The 16,829-nt window shown below is 40.7% G+C and overlaps 1 protein-coding gene across 4 annotated transcripts in view; it reads left to right on the plus strand.

The window, feature by feature from the left end:
* Positions 1-16,829, plus strand: part of LOC307099907 (protocadherin alpha-C2) — a gene marked incomplete at its 5' end in the record, with an annotated part of 168,528 nt that overhangs the window by 13,977 nt on the left and 137,722 nt on the right. The window contains one exon of one of the 4 annotated variants that reach the window (XM_079772006.1): positions 1,930-4,320. The exons of 2 other annotated variants lie outside the window; for them this stretch is intronic. In XM_079772006.1, the coding sequence (XP_079628132.1) occupies positions 1,930-4,320 (2,391 nt within the window). Of the gene's footprint in view, positions 1-1,929; positions 4,321-9,847; positions 12,230-16,829 lie in introns of those variants that run through there. One more of the 4 variants, XM_079772008.1, reaches the window with a different exon arrangement.

Here is a 16,829-nt window from a genome sequence, read left to right on the forward strand (position 1 = left end):
GCTCATCACTGCCTTTAAATGTCATAAAATGTATGGTATTACAATAAGTTGTCAATTAATCATATAATAATTAATATGAAGTACATGATGTTTTAAAATTTTAAGTTTGTTTCTCATTTAAAAACTCACTACTTTTCAAGATTTATCAAATAACTAGCATCTTGATCTCGATAATTATTTCCTAGGCCCATGCTTTTCCAAAATAATTATTAAATGTTTACTTAACTTATTTTTCATGACCTTGTACAATAGTTAGAAATTTGTAAATTTGATATTAACAAGTATTATTAATGTAACTTACCTGTTTACTTATATTACTTGACAAAGTTAATTTAAAATATTTACTTATTTATTCATTAAAACATTAATTGATCATTCTGTTCTAAATATGATTGATAAAATATGAGTAGGTTGCAATCCCGGCTTGCATTCAAAAAGTACACAGAAAAAAACTAGTATGAAAAATTTTTTCTAATACTTAATTCACATGTTTGATTTCATTTAAAAAGGGTCTGATGGTAAACAAAAATCTGGACATTCTCTTTCCTCTGTAAATTCATTCAACCTTTTCCCATGGACTTTCTTTGCTCAACTTCCAAATGCTCAAAGAACTCATGCCTCTCACTGAATTCACAGAGATCTTTGGAATATTTTATTGCCTCGTCTTACATATATTGAGTAGTGAATCATGTGCTAAAGTTACCTTTCTCTTTTTACTGATTGGTTAAATCACCAATTCTTCCAAGTAAGAAAACTTTAAGAAACCGGAATCCAGAAATTTATAGAATGGAGATGATTAAATACATAGTTATTTCATGTTACAAACATTTTAAGATATATACAGGAAAATTTAAACATATAAATGATGTGGAAATATTAAAACTAATATAGTCTTCGTTGGTGTGATGTGAATGTAACAAATATCCAAATCACACCGTGTTGTCATGCAACAAAAGCAAATTTACCAAAGAACCACACTGTAAAAGACCGACTTCTGGCTTATATATATCTTTTTATAAATAACAGTTAAGTCATCTAACAAGGATATAGTTGTTAGATAAAAGACACAAGAATGACTTATAGACATTCTATAAATAAATAAATAATAAAGTGAACATATTTGGTAAATTAGCAATTGACCAAATAATATAGAAGTAAATATATATGAATATATGTATGTATGTGCACACATATTTTCAATGTCTCATGTTTTAATGGTCACAAATATAAAAATCCTGATTTTTAATAAAATGTAGATTTAGAGGCCAATCGGTTAAAATTATAGCTCTTCAATCTGATTTAGATCCCATCCAAACACCACCAGTTAATATCATTTTTAAGTTACTTAATCTGTATGTGCTTCCAATTCCTTGTTTGTAAAATGTGAAACATATTAATATGTATCTCAGAGGGATATTGTGAAAATTTGATGAGATAACCCCATTAAAACAAATAGAACAGTGATTGTCAAGTGGGAACTATTTCCAATAGATGTCCACTGCTTTTACAACAGTAATTACTTTTATTATATTTTACTCTATGTCATGGATTGGCAGAATTGAAAGTAATAAGCTAGAATAAAAGTTCTAAGGATATATTCTGGTAAAATATAAAGACTTTGAGGAGTGCTTGAAGGAAATTACAATAAAAATAGTAATTTGCGGAAGTTCAAACGAAGTATAAGAAGACAATACAGTATATTTATTTAATACAATACACATTTAGCCACATGATGTCGCTGTCCACCACAAGGTCTTTCACCACAAAAGATAAACAGTGTGGATTACGTACGCAGATGTGGCTTTTCCTCGCCATTTCTGAAACACCGGCATGGGAAGGTACTATAAGAAATGAAGAATAAGGAGCTCAAATTACTTTTTAAATTCTGGATCCAGGCAAGAGAGACCAGATATTTGGGAAAGGGTTGCAATGGTGTTTTTCTGGAGAGAAGGTCTAGGAGCCTGGAGACTACTGTGTTCGCTTTTGCTCCTCGCAATCTGGGAGGCTGGGAGCGGCCAGATCCATTATTCAGTTCCGGAGGAGGCCAAGCACGGCACCTTCGTGGGCCGCATCGCGCAGGACCTGGGGCTGGAGCTGACGGAGCTGGTGCCGCGCCTGTTCCGGGTGGCGTCCAAAGGCCGCGGGGACCTTCTGGAGGTAAATCTGCAGAATGGCATTTTGTTTGTGAATTCTCGGATCGACCGCGAAGAACTGTGCGGGCGGAGCTTGGAGTGCAGCATCCACCTGGAGGTGGTGGTGGAGAGGCCGCTGCAGGTTTTCCACGTGGAGGTGGCGGTGAAGGACATTAATGACAACCCGCCTGTGTTCCCAGTGGCTGTAAAAAAATTGTTTATTTACGAATCCCGGCCACCTGGTTCTCGGATTCCGCTAGAGGGCGCATCAGATTCAGATATAGGAGCGAATTCGCTGTTGACCTACGTTCTTAATTCCAATGAGTATTTTACCTTGGATGTTAAAAGAAATGATAAGGAAATTAAATCCCTTGGTCTCGTGTTGAAAAAACTTTTAAATCGGGAGGATACTCCTGAGCATCACTTATTAATAATGGCGGTTGATGGTGGGAAGCCTGAGCTCACTGGCACTACTCAACTGATGATCACCATTCTAGATGTAAACGACAACGCCCCAGCGTTTGAGAGGTCGGTCTATAAAGTCCGATTATTCGAAAATGCACCAAATGGTACCCTAGCAGTTATTGTTAACGCCTCTGATTTGGATGAAGGAGTAAATAAGGACATTGTGTATTCTTTCAATACAGACACCTCAGCAGATACTCTGTCAAAATTCCACCTAGACCCGGTTAATGGACACATCAGTGTAAAGGGCAACTTAGATTTCGAGGAAACTAAGTTATATGAAATCCAGGTAGAAGCGACAGATAAAGGAACCCCCCCAATGGCAGATCACTGCACTGTTCTGGTGGAAATTTTGGACACAAATGATAATGTACCTGAGTTGGTTATCAAATCATTATCGTTACCTGTCTTAGAAGATGCTCCACTAGGCACGATCATTGCCCTGATCAGCGTGTCTGACCTCGACTCTGGTATCAACGGGCAGATAACCTGCACCCTGTCACCCCATGTTCCCTTCAAGCTGGTGTCCACCTTCAAGAATTACTATTCGCTGGTGCTGGACAGCGCCCTGGACCGTGAGAGCGTGTCGGGCTATGCTGTAGTGGTCACCGCGAGGGACGGGGGCTCGCCTTCTCTGTCGGCCACAGCCAGCGTGTCCGTGGAGGTGGCCGACGTGAACGACAACGCGCCGCTGTTCGCGCAGCCCGAGTACACGGTGTTCGTGAAGGAGAACAACCCGCCCGGCTGCCACATCTTCACGGTGTCCGCGCGGGACGTGGACGCGCAGGAGAACGCGCTGGTGTCCTACTCGCTGGTGGAGCGGCGGGTGGGCGAGCGCGCGCTGTCGAGCTACGTGTCGGTGCACGCGGAGAGCGGCAAGGTGTACGCGCTGCAGCCTCTGGACCACGAGGAGCTGGAGCTGCTGCAGTTCCAGGTGAGCGCGCGCGACGCGGGCGTGCCTCCTCTGGGCAGCAACGTGACGCTGCAGGTGTTCGTGCTGGACGAGAACGACAACGCGCCTGCGCTGCTGCCGCCTGGGGCGGGCGCTGGGGGCAGCGCGGTGAGCGAGCTGGTGTCGTGGTCGGTGGGCGCGGGCCACGTGGTGGCGAAGGTGCGCGCGGTGGACGCGGACTCGGGCTACAACGCGTGGCTGTCCTATGAGCTGCTGCCGGCGGGTGGTGCGCGCAGCCCGTTCCGCGTGGGGCTGTACACGGGCGAGATCAGCACGACGCGCGCCCTGGACGAGGCGGACTTGCCGCTCCAGCGCCTCCTGGTGCTGGTGAAGGACCATGGCGAGCCGGCGCTTATGGCCACCGCCACCGTGCTGCTGTCGCTGGTGGACAGCGGCCAGGCGCCAAAGACCCGGTCGAAGGCGTTGGCGGGTGTTGTGAGCTCGGAGACGGCACTAGTGGACGTGAACGTGTACTTGATCATCGCCATCTGCGCCGTGTCCAGCCTGTTGGTGCTCACGCTGCTGCTGTACACGGCTCTGCGGTGCTCGGCGCTGCCCACTCAGGGTGCATGCGGGCCCCGAAAGCCCGTGCTGGTGTGCTCCAGCGCCGTGGGGAGCTGGTCTTCCTCACAGCAGAGGCAGCGGAGGGTGTGCTCTGGGGAGGGGCCGCCGAAGACGGACCTCATGGCTTTTAGTCCTGGCCTTCCACCTGGCCCATTTAGCGGGGACACAGAAGAGCAGCGGAATGTGGATGTGGATGTTTCTGCCAAAGTGAGTAATTTTTAAAATCCTTTCAAGAATGTTTTTGTCTTTTATTCCTCAATATTTCGACTCCTTTGGAAATATTTGACAACTTATTGCTCTATGTGTTTTGTAATTAGAGTTTTCCAGGTCCAGGTTTTGTGGTTGAGATGTTTGAACAGCTTGTGACTTAATGTTTTTGAACCAAATCAGCAAGCAGTGAGAACCATACTTGCAGATTTTTTTTTATAAAGTAGGTGCAGTAGTATGCCCTGGCTGATTTGGCTCAGTGGATAGAGCATCGGCTTCTGGACTGAAGGGTCCTGGGTTTGATTCCGGTCAAGGGCACATGACTGGGTTCTGGGCTCCATCCTCAGTAGGGGGCATTCAGGAGGCAGCCGATCAGTGATTCTCTCTCATCATTGATGTTTCTATCTCTCTCTCCCTCTTCCTTCCTCTCTGAAATCAATAAAAATATTTTTAAAAAGTAGGTGCAGTAGTAGGATTATTTTATTATTAAAGGTGGGATAGGAATTAGTTATATTTTTTCTGGATAAATTGCATTGTTTAGAATATTTGACTCCAATTGTGGTATACAAATTTCAACACCATGCTTCAACAGCTTTTGCCACTTTTAATTTGTAGTTCCTTCTGGATTTCAGTACAAATGTCACTGGAGCATTTTATGAATCCACCCTGAATGCTTACCACCCTCTTTTTATTATGCTCTTATATCTTCTATTTCAATATTAGTTTATTAAATCTGTAATCTCTTCCTGAGCTTCTATTGCTCATTTGTTTATTTACCTGGAATCTCAGTTCTTCCTCTCTACTTGAAAATAATTTGTTTCAGAACTTGTGCTCACATTTGGCAATACGGGCATTGTTGCTAGTTTCCCAACTGGGTGAAAAATAAACAGAATAATTTTTGTTGCTTTAGAATTGTAATTTTGTTCATCTTCATTTTCTCACTATTTTTAATAGTAAGCATTAAGAAATCAATAGAAAGTGAAGTTGTAACACTCCCTTTATATAATCATTTAGAAAATATTCTTTTTGAAAGAATATTATTAATCTTGTTAAGAATTAATATTTTCCACCTGAACAATTTGTTGAAAGTAATACTTGCATATAATTTAAAAACTATTATAAAAAACTTACTAATCACTAACATCTTTCGCACACATTATTAAGGATGCTAATGTCCAAAAAGTCCAGTAAGGCAGTGCCATTATTGGTGGTCTTCCTCTGAACACCAACCTGTCTATTAATGTGTGTCATGTAGGAAGTACAAAGCTCCCAATAACTTGCACCAATAAAGTTGAAGTCAGATTATTTTTCAGTCATACCCTTAATTGATATTTGGTCATTTCCCCCAGCAAAGAGTTGGGCTCCCATTCAAGTTTCTTGCCACTGGAAACCAAAGCTTGGGCATATTAGAGACTGGAGAACTGTCTAGTATTTATAAAAAAACAAAATGGAGAATACGGACCTTGCTCATGGGAGGGAAATGGGTTCAGTGTATACAATTATATGAAATAATTTCCACACAAGTATATATATATATATATATATATATATATATATATATATATATAGCCTAAGCGACTGTTATAACCGGTCAACTGAACAACTGGTCGACTGGTCGCTATGATGTGCACTGACCACCAGGGGGCAGATGCTCAACACAGGAGCTGCCCCCCTGGTGGTCAGTGTGCTCCCACAGCAGGAGCGCTGCTCAGCTGACCGACAGGCGCCAGACGCAGGGCTTACAGCTGGTGCAAGCCTCTCTGGCTCGATCCAGCGGCAGGTGCAGTGGGGCTGGGATAAGCAGGAGTGGCAGGCAGGAGCGGCAGGTAGCATTGCACTGCTGGTTTTGGACCAATCCTGGCAGGCCACTCTGAGGGACCCCACTGGTGCACAAATTCATGCATTGGGCCTTTTGTATAATATAACTTTCTACCTCCTTGTTCAAGCTTCCTTGCTGAAACCTGGTTAACACTCAATTACATTGTGGGAGGGAGGCTAACATATAAAATAGTGAGACAATCCTTCTCTTTCTCTTTCTCCTTTTCATTTCTTTTTTTCTGGCCCTATTCTTTGCTGTTCTCTATCTAGCCAGTATTAGTCACAACATTTCCAACCTCAGTTCACTATTTGTTTTATTAGGCCTAGTTTTCATCCTATTATAAATAATAAGGTCATGAAAAGTTCTTGTATCCCAGGACTTCAGTCTTCAAATCAAACTCTCCTCTTCAAATTACTGACTAAGAAGTTCTCAGCTAATAAGACATTTTAAAGACTTGTGAGTTTTTCTCTTTAGGATGTATTGCTGCTATACCAGGTGAATTCCAAATAGTTTCTGTTCTGTTGCATTCTCATCTATGTATTTAATTATTCTGCAAAATAAATTGACAGGGAGTCCTTTTCATTTTCTTCCATTACGTTTGACACCCATGATCACAAAGTGAAAATCTGCAGGTGGGTCCTCAGTGAAACCACTCTGATTTAAGTGTTTTTTAAAAAAATATATTTTTTATTGATTTTAGAGAAGAAAGGAGAGGGACAGATAGAAACATCAATTATGAGAGAGAAATATTGATCAGCTTCCTCCTGCATGCACTACACTGAGGGATCAAGCCTGCAACCCATGCATGTGACCTGACCGGGAATCGAACCGTGACCTCCCAGTTCATAGGTCGACACTCAATCGCTGAGCCATGCCAGCCAGACTGGTTTATGTTTTTTTTTTAAATGTACTTTTATTGACTTCAGAGAGGAAGGGAGAGGGAGAGAGAGATAGAAACATCAATGATGAGAGAGAATCATTGATCAGCTGCCTCCTGCATGCCCCACACTGGGGATTGAGCCCACAACCCGGGCATATGCCCTTGACCAGAATTGAACCCAGGACTCTTCAGTCCACAGTCTGGTGCTATATCCATGGAGCCAAACCAGCTAGGGCTATTTATGTTTTAAGTCAGAAAAAAAATTTGTGAGTGTGGCTCTTCATAGAAGGGGAGACTAAAGCTATTTTCACTACATGTAGTTGTCCTAGACAACCAGACAACCAAGGGGGAAAGAGGTTTATGAACATAAGAGACAAAGAAAGTATAAATGGCTACCAGCATATCCTTCTATATTAAAATTCTTTGTCAGCAAATTACAGTGTGCTGTATTAATTGGTACTTATTCATTGACTATTAAAACTCAGATCAAAGATCATGACTACCAAGAACTGGAATGAGCCCTGGCCTGTTTGGCTTTGTGGTGGCTTTGCATGCAAACTGAAGGATCTCAGGTTTGATTCCAGTCAAGGGCAGTACCTTGGTTGCAGGCTGGATCCCCGCCCCTGTACATGTGGGAGGCAACCAATGATGTGTCTCTCTCACATCGATGTTTCTCTCTATCTCCCCCTCCCTTCCACTATCTCTAAGAATCAAAGGAAAAAAATAACCTTGGGTGAGGATTAACAACAACAAAAAGAAATTAGAATGAAAATTAAGCTAAATCCCAGGTTTTCAATATGGCAATTAATATATTAATTCAGATAATACCTAAGGATAATATTTTTGTATCTCTGGAAAAGTATAGAGGCTGGTGAGACATCATATTTTCCTGACTAGCTATGTGACTACCTTAATTTAATGCATTTTATTAGTCAGTTGAAGAGAACCAAATCATTCTATTAGGTACATGTTCAGCAAATACTACTTAAATATGCTGAGCTATCCTATATAATAAAAGGCTAATATATAAATTGACCAAATGGTGGAACAACCAGTTGCTATGATGCACACTGACCACCAGGAGGCAGACGCTCAATGCAGGAGCTGCCCCCTGGTGGTTAGTTCGCTCTTGCAGGGGGAATGCCACTCAGCCAGAAACCCTGAGCTGGGCTCACGGCTGGTCAGTGCAGCAATGGTGGCAGGAGCCTCTCTTGCCTCCACAGCAGCGCTAAGGATGTCTGATTGCTGGCGGGAAGCGGGCCTAACCCGACAGTCAGACATCCCCCGAGGGCTCCTGGACTGCAAGAGGGCACAGGCTGGGCTGAGGGACCCCTGTGAGTGCATGAATTTTGTGCACCAGGCCTCTAGTTAGACTATAAGACACAACTATTGCACTAGCTGGTTTGGCTCGGTGGATAGGGCATCAGCCTACGGAATGAAGGGTCCCGGGTTCTATTCCTGTCAAGGGCACATGTCCGGATTGCAGGCTCAAGGCAGCCAATCAATGATTCTCTCTCATCAATGATGTTTCTATCTCTCCCTCTCCCTTTCCCTCTCAAATCAATAAAAATATTTTTTTAAAAAGACACAACTATTCTTTTTAAAAGTTTATTTCAAGAAAGAGGATCAGATGCACATATAAAAATATCCACAAAAGAGAAATTAATGTAATAAGTGGTCCAAGTGATCCAATATGCATGCTGTAGTATATAAAAGAAATTAAAGATGCCTGCCCAATTGATTTAATCATGAAAGTCTTCACTAGTCAAGGAAGTTTTAAATGATTATAAAATGGGGCAAGTTGCTTTGCTAAGAGTTTGGAAATGATGGCTATTATTTAGACAGGGGACAAAATGAGTATGTTTGTTTAGTAAAATATTTTGTTGGAAGCAGGAAAGTGACCACTTTGACTAAAATATATGAACAATATAGGAGAAAGTAGAAGTTTAGGCATATTAGACAATGGAGAATAGGCAAGTATATATAAACCATGAGATAAAATGAGAATACCAGTGTTGATCACGGTAAGTGAATGGGTTTCAGTGAATAATATTCTTTGGAATACTTTTTCATATAAATTATATACCATAGCAACCGACTCTTTGTTAAAACTTCCTTATACCTTCAGCCCTTAGATGATTTAAGGAAGACTTTTAATTAAATGCTAGCCTTTGATTCCTTTTTTTTTTTTTTTTTACCATTTTCAAATTTCCCTTTCAATGGCTTATTCTTGAAATCAGAGGTTCCCTATAGATAGAGTCTCTGAAGACTTCAACACCTGGAATATGAAATCCAAAGATGAAAGGTGTGTCATCATTAATAACAACTTTCCTGCATTTTCAGGAACACAGGAATCCTCCTAACCATCACTTTACAATTGTATGTTTACAAAGTGTATGTAGCTACAGTTGGGTCTCTGTAAATACTTAAACCCTGAATGAAAAAAGGACTTCCACGGAATTAAAAGCTGCCCCTTTGGTGAAACTAGGGATCACACTCAATCAGTGGTACAAAATGTGTACCTCAGTAGTACAAAATGTGATTCTATTCAGTAGCATCAAAGTAGGCGGGGAGGGCTGAAAGAACAAGTAAGACTTAGCAGCTTAGAGTATGAATTTCCAGAGTGGATTACTTACGGTTTGGAGCCACATGATGTCGCTCTGTACCATAAAATGATCTGATAGAGAAAGGAAGAAAAAAATCCCTTCTATTCTGATTGTAAAGAAGCTGCATCCACTATCCAGATGCTGGAAAATGGAGGATGCAACGACACTGGACTGAATGGTCGGAAGATATCTTTTGATTTTGAAATAAGATCCCTTAATGAGATGGAGATTTCCTGGGGAAGAGGCCAGGAATCCCGGCGTCTGCTGCTCTCCCTTCTGTTCTTCACAACCTGGAAGGTAGGGAGCGGCCAGATCCATTATTCAGTTCCGGAGGAGGCCAAGCACGGCACCTTCGTGGGCCGCATCGCGCAGGACCTGGGGCTGGAGCTGGCGGAGCTGGTGCCGCGCCTGTTCCGGGTGGCGTCCAAGGGCCGCGGGGACCTCCTGGAGGTAAATCTGCAGAATGGCATTTTGTTTGTGAATTCTCGGATCGACCGCGAGGAGCTGTGCGGGCGGAGCCTGGAGTGCAGCATCCACCTGGAGGTGGTGGTGGAGAGGCCGCTGCAGGTTTTCCACGTGGAGGTGGCGGTGAAGGACATTAACGACAACCCGCCTGTGTTCCCGAGAACACAAAAGAATCTGTATATCGCGGAATCCCGGCTGCTTGACTCCCGGTTTCCGCTAGAGGGCGCCTCGGATGCAGATATCGGGGAGAACGCTCTGTTGACTTACAGACTGAGCTCCAACGAGTATTTCTCACTGGAAAAACCTTCCAAAGGTGAACAGGTAAAACGTCTTGGACTTGTATTAAGGAAACTTTTAGACAGGGAGGAAGCTCCAGAGATTGTTTTAGTGCTCACGGCCACTGATGGTGGCAAACCTGAGCTGACGGACACCATTCAGTTACACATCACAGTGCTGGACGCCAATGACAACCCCCCAGCTTTCGACAGAACACTCTATGTAGTGAAATTACCAGAAAATGTTCCTAATGGGACGTTGGCAATTAAACTTAATGCTTCAGATTCAGACGAAGGCTTGAATGGAGATATTATTTATTCATTATCAACTGATATTTTACCAAATGTGAAATCCAAGTTCCACATAGATCCAGTTACTGGAGAAATTATGGTAAAGGGACATATCGATTTTGAAGAAAGCAAATCCTATGAAATTCTTGTAGAGGGCATTGATAAGGGACAGCCTCCACTCTCTGGCCATTGTACAGTTATGGTGGAAGTTGAAGACACCAATGATAATGTCCCAGTAATGGAGTTCAAGTCCCTGTCACTCCCAGTCAGAGAAGACGCTTCCCTGGGCACCGTCATAGCCCTGATAAGGGTGTCTGACCTGGACTCTGGTGTCAATGGGCAAGTGACCTGCACCCTGTCGCCACACGTTCCCTTCAGGCTGGTGTCCACCTTCAAGAATTACTATTCGCTGGTGCTGGACAGCGCCCTGGACCGCGAGAGTGTGGCAAACTATGAGGTGGTGGTGACAGCGCGGGACGGGGGCTCGCCTTCGCTGTCGGCCACAGCCAGCGTGTCCGTGGAGGTGGCCGACGTGAACGACAACGCGCCGGTGTTCGCGCAGCCCGAGTACACGGTGTTCGTGAAGGAGAACAACCCGCCCGGCTGCCACATCTTCACGGTGTCCGCGCGGGACGTGGACGCGCAGGAGAACGCGCTGGTGTCCTACTCGCTGGTGGAGCGGCGGGTGGGCGAGCGCGCGCTGTCGAGCTACGTGTCGGTGCACGCGGAGAGCGGCCAGGTGTACGCGCTGCAGCCTCTGGACCACGAGGAGCTGGAGCTGCTGCAGTTCCAGGTGAGCGCGCGCGACGCGGGCGTGCCTCCTCTGGGCAGCAACGTGACGCTGCAGGTGTTCGTGCTGGACGAGAACGACAACGCGCCTGCGCTGCTGCCGCCTGGGGCGGGCGCTGGGGTCAGCGCGGTGAGCGAGTCGGTGTCGCGGTCGGTGGGCGCGGGCCACGTGGTGGCGAAGGTGCGCGCGGTGGACGCGGACTCGGGCTACAACGCGTGGCTGTCCTATGAGCTGCTGCCGGCGGCGGGTGGTGCGCGCAGCCCGTTCCGCGTGGGGCTGTACACGGGCGAGATCAGCACGACGCGCGCCCTGGACGAGGCGGACACACCGCGCCAGCGCCTGCTGGTGCTGGTGAAGGACCATGGCGAGCCGGCGCTTATGGCCACGGCCACCGTGCTGCTGTCGCTGGTGGACAGTGGCCAGGCGCCTAAGGCTTGGTCGCGAGCGTCTTCCGGTCCTGCGAGCGCGGAGACGGCTCTGGTGGACGTGAACGTGTACCTGATCATCGCCATCTGCGCGGTGTCCAGCCTGTTGGTGCTCACGCTGCTGCTGTACACGGCTCTGCGGTGCTCGGCGCTGCCCACAGAAGGTGTGTGCGGGCCGGGGAAGCCCGTGCTGGTGTGCTCCAGCGCGGTGGGGAGCTTGTCGTACTCGCAGCAGAGGCGGCAGAGGGTGTGCTCTGGGGAGGGGCCGCCCAAGACGGACCTCATGGCCTTCAGCCCCAGTGTACCTGACTCTGGGGACAAAGACCAGCAGCCAGCAACTGGGAATTCCCTCTCAAAGGTTAGTTTATACAAATCTTTTTATTTAATCCGAATAACTTAATCTGAAGTTTCATTTTCTTTTATTTTATTAATTTCTTCATAATTTAAAAGACTTTTCAGAATGAAATTTCTCTGACTTAAATTTCTCTACTTCTTCTTAGGCATTTTACTAAAATATTACAGAATTACCGGACACCAAGGAATACATATAACCATGGTGATTAACTCTGTGTCTACTATCTTCCATTTACTTATTATCAGTTGGAATTAACTTTTTAGAGAGCATTTTCTTGTTATTTGCCCATAATTGAAATGTGTACAGACAGAATTATATTGGCCAATTAATTATTTGAAAGTGAAAACTTCTTTTAGCTCTAATCCAGAAGCCACTCAAATACACCTCCCAAACACCTTTTTTTTTTTCTTTCCCAAATGCAACCATGGTTTTAGCTCTATAACTTAGGTTAATTTTGACCTGTTTCTTGAACTTTATGTGGAATTGTGCAAAATGTATTATGTGTGTGCATATGTTGGCATGTTCCTCATATTTATCATTCATCATTCTGTGGAATAATACATGTTGCCATATTGGTTAGAGTTCATTTATTTTATCTCTTGTAGTTTATTTTATGAATATAGTATGAGTGGTTCCACTCTGAAGATTTTGCATTGTTTCTCTTTATGCCTATTTTAAATAGTGCTGCCATAAATATATGTGTAAAATGTTCACTACCCATGTACACAGTTTTCTCATTTTTAAAACTATGAATGAGATTAGTGGAACAAGAGTATGTACATATCTTCATCTTTAATACATAATGCCAAACAATTTCCCAAATGCATTTACCTGTTTACAGTAGTGCTAGAGTGTATTAGACTTCCTATTGTTCTACATAGCTCCCAAACTAAGCATTATCAGATTATTTAAGTGGTTATCATTTTGCTGGGTGTGTTTAGTAGTTCAGTTTTAACTTTCTTGATTTATAAATGAGGTTGAGCACCTTTCTGTATTATTGGACATTTTTACATTCCATTTTGTGCAATAGCTGTTCACATATTCTGCCTATTTTTCTATAGCTGTTGTATTTTTCAATTACTTTTACAATTTTATCATAGTCTGGATATAACCCCTTTCTTGATTTACACTCTTATATTCTATCACTTGGGATCAAGAATAATTTTCCCCCAGTGATATTCAACTGGATCAAGACCATTTCTTTAAAATGAGTTCCACATATTTTAAAAAAGCAATTGTCCATTATATATGCATGGTGTTTTTCCGTTCTAATTTATGTAACTTTTTTTTTGCATCGATGCCATATTGCTTCTTTCATTTCCACCTAAATTTTCCACATAAATTCCACAAAAACAACTTTGTGAGGTTTTGATTTGTATTGCATTGAATCTAGTATTGAAGAACATGAAACTAGTTGACATCTTTACAATAAAGAGCCATCAATTTGTGAACATGGTCTATTTATCTATATAAACTGTAAAATTTCTTAATATTTTATAAATTTTTAATGTAGAGGTTCTACACATCTTTCATTAGATTGATTCTCAGGTATTTGCAATTTGTGATCATTATACACATCAGCTTTAAGTTAAAATTTATTTCTGTTTAACAATGATATATATGAATATGTTGTATTTTTTGTTTTGTTTTAACATGTTATTAATTCTAGTAATTTATCTACAGGTGCTTTATATTTTTTGATATAGACAATCATCCTAACAGCAGATAATAATGATTGTATTTTTTTCTTTCCAGTTCTTATACCTTTTATACCCTTGGTGTGTCTTATGGCATTGGGTAGAACCACTAGTGCTATGTTAAATAGAATATTAATAATATTAATATTTCTGGTAGTAAAGAATTCTCTAACTTTTATATATCACAAATATGCTTATTTCACCATCACTTTTGAAAAATAGTTTTGTTGAGTTGGAAGTTATTCCCCGCCCCAGCACTTTCAAGATGACATTCCATAGTCTTCTTTTGAAAAGATAGCTGTCAAGTTTATTGTTCAGGTGGTGTGCATTTTACTTTTTCTCTAGCTCCTTTTCATAGTTTTTCTTTGTTTTTCCATTCCTTTATTATATGCTCAGTTTTAATTTTTTTTGGTTTTATCTAGCTTGCAGTTTTTAAAGCTTCTTGAATATGTGGCTTGATGTCTTTCATCAGTCTAGCAAAATTTCAGCTGTCTGCCTTCAAACATTGCTTCTGTTTTTTTCTTCTCTTCTGTAATTCAAGGGATATGTGGATTACATTTTTTCACAATATCTCTTATATCTTCAGTGCCCTATCTATTTTTTGAAAATCATATTTTATCTTTTTTATTACATGCTGGATATTTTATTCCGACCAATCTTCTACTTTAGCATTTCCCTCTTTCTTCTTAGTTCAGTCTAGTGTTAAAATCATTGATTGAATCTAAACTTCAATTATGACATTTTTAACTTTAGAATTATAATTTTCCTTTTAGAAATAGATTAACATTATGGTGAAATTTTTTACTTATTACATTAATCACAGTTTATTTTTGATCTGCTGGATCACTGTAATAATTGGATCATCTGCATGTCTTTTTCATTGTTCATTTTTTCTCATGATCCTCTTGCTCAGTAAGCTTGATATTGTATTGAATTCTGGATATTGTGCATGGAAATTGTAGTTCTAGATGTAGTTATATTCCTCAACATATGTGGATTTAGGGCATTTATAGAAAGACTTGAAATAAAATTTTCTTCTTTTTATCTACTACAATGATATCTATCATTATAAATCTTCTAAACATTTTACTTTTATCTCTCAAACTCCCCAGTTTGATTTTGTAGTCTCCCCACCATTGCAATCATGAGAACCAAGTTTATTGAAGTTTATTACTGTTTAATTACCCTACTTTTTTTTTTTAATCCTGGATACTGGCTAATGCTATAGGAATTTTGTACCTCACTAAGTTCTATTCATTTGGCCTAGAATTTTAAAAATGGATGTGACCTAAGAGATAGTAATTTCTCTCAATTTAATGATGAATAAACTGTGGCTCAGAGACATAAAAAAACTTGCCTAAGGCTATTAATGTGAATGCATAGACTAAACCCAAAAGTTCTAGGATTTTGCTCCATTGTCCCTTTCACTATTAAATGAGCTCATTTGGCATTAATGAAGGCAATGGTATTGTGAGTAAAACTACTTAATTTACTTATTCTCTCAGAGGTACTTTAGTAATACTCTCAGATTTTCTCTTCAGAATAGATATATAATATAAATATTTTAGCTCAATACTTTATAGGAAAGTTGAACCATTATAAAAGTAATGTAAGATATATATGATACACACACAATATACTTTCATAGGATAAATTATTTTTATACATAATTTTGGTCAAATTTGATCCAGATGCATAAATTATTTATAAATCTGTAAAAGATTACTTCAACTTCACCTGTTATTTCTCAGCAGTGTGATAGACCTATACAGTTTTCTATAGATAGGAGCAAAATATATTATAGATTATTAAAATTTTATTCTGGTTTTGTAGCAAATAAAGAACATTTAGACTCCAAAGCAAAATTAAATTTTCTAGTGTAAACTCTTCCTGAATACTTCCCAGTAAATTAGGAAGAGACGCCTTCAAACTACCTGGTTTTCTTAACCTAAATTCATTGTCAAGGAAGGGTTTTTATTTCTGCAGTGGGGCTTAAATATAACTGAAATTTCCAGAGAAACTAGCTAGTGAAAAGTTCAGCCAATGAAGTGATCTATAATACTTGATTGAAAGAATGGTTTGGAAAAAGATTTAAAGAATTTTCTCTACCTATGGAGCCATCTATGGAATTAAGATTAGAAAGTCTATAATTGTTGAGAAAGTAACCTCCAAAAAAGAGTTGAGCATTAAAAGACAAATGCAGATGATAATTCAAAGACTTAATATAATCTAACAGATGTAAAGATGGGTCAAATGTCAAGAGTTTTGTTTTTTCCTGAAATATCTTCATATTTACATGAAAATATTATAAACTAAGAGAAGCATGTGATAGTGTTGATGACATTTCCTCCATTTAGTATCTTTTAAAAATATTTAACTATATACTGAAAATATTCTGTGCATAAAGTTACTATGCATACATTGTAAATAGCACACTGTTTGGCTGTTACATACTTAATATTTGATTTTTTCAAAGTAATTTATTTATAGTATAGTTTCATATCAATCATGGATCTGTAATAGAAGGTGTATCAATGTTAACTGATATTTTTGACACATTGATTATAATTTTCCTTTTTATTATTGTGTATTAAAATATTTGAAAGTTATTATCTGTTTGGTAAGTAGTCTTGAAAGTTGATTAGTGTTTAAATTCTTTAGTGTTTGGGTGATCTGGATGCTAAGGGGAAAGTCAGAACAGTAGAGATAGTAAGACTTTTTCAAAAATTAAGTGAATGATATATACTTTAATAATTATATCAGAAATAAATCCGGTAATATTTTATTTCTTTATATTACTACTTTGAATACTAGGAAACAAATTAATTTCAAATGACTTTGTAGTAATTCCTTATTACTTTTCAAGATACTCTTCATATTACCACTTTTCCACATTTGTTTTCTAC

Source organism: Cnephaeus nilssonii (assembly GCF_951640355.1).
Source record: "Cnephaeus nilssonii genome assembly, chromosome: 5".
Lineage (NCBI taxonomy): Eukaryota > Metazoa > Chordata > Mammalia > Chiroptera > Vespertilionidae > Cnephaeus > Cnephaeus nilssonii.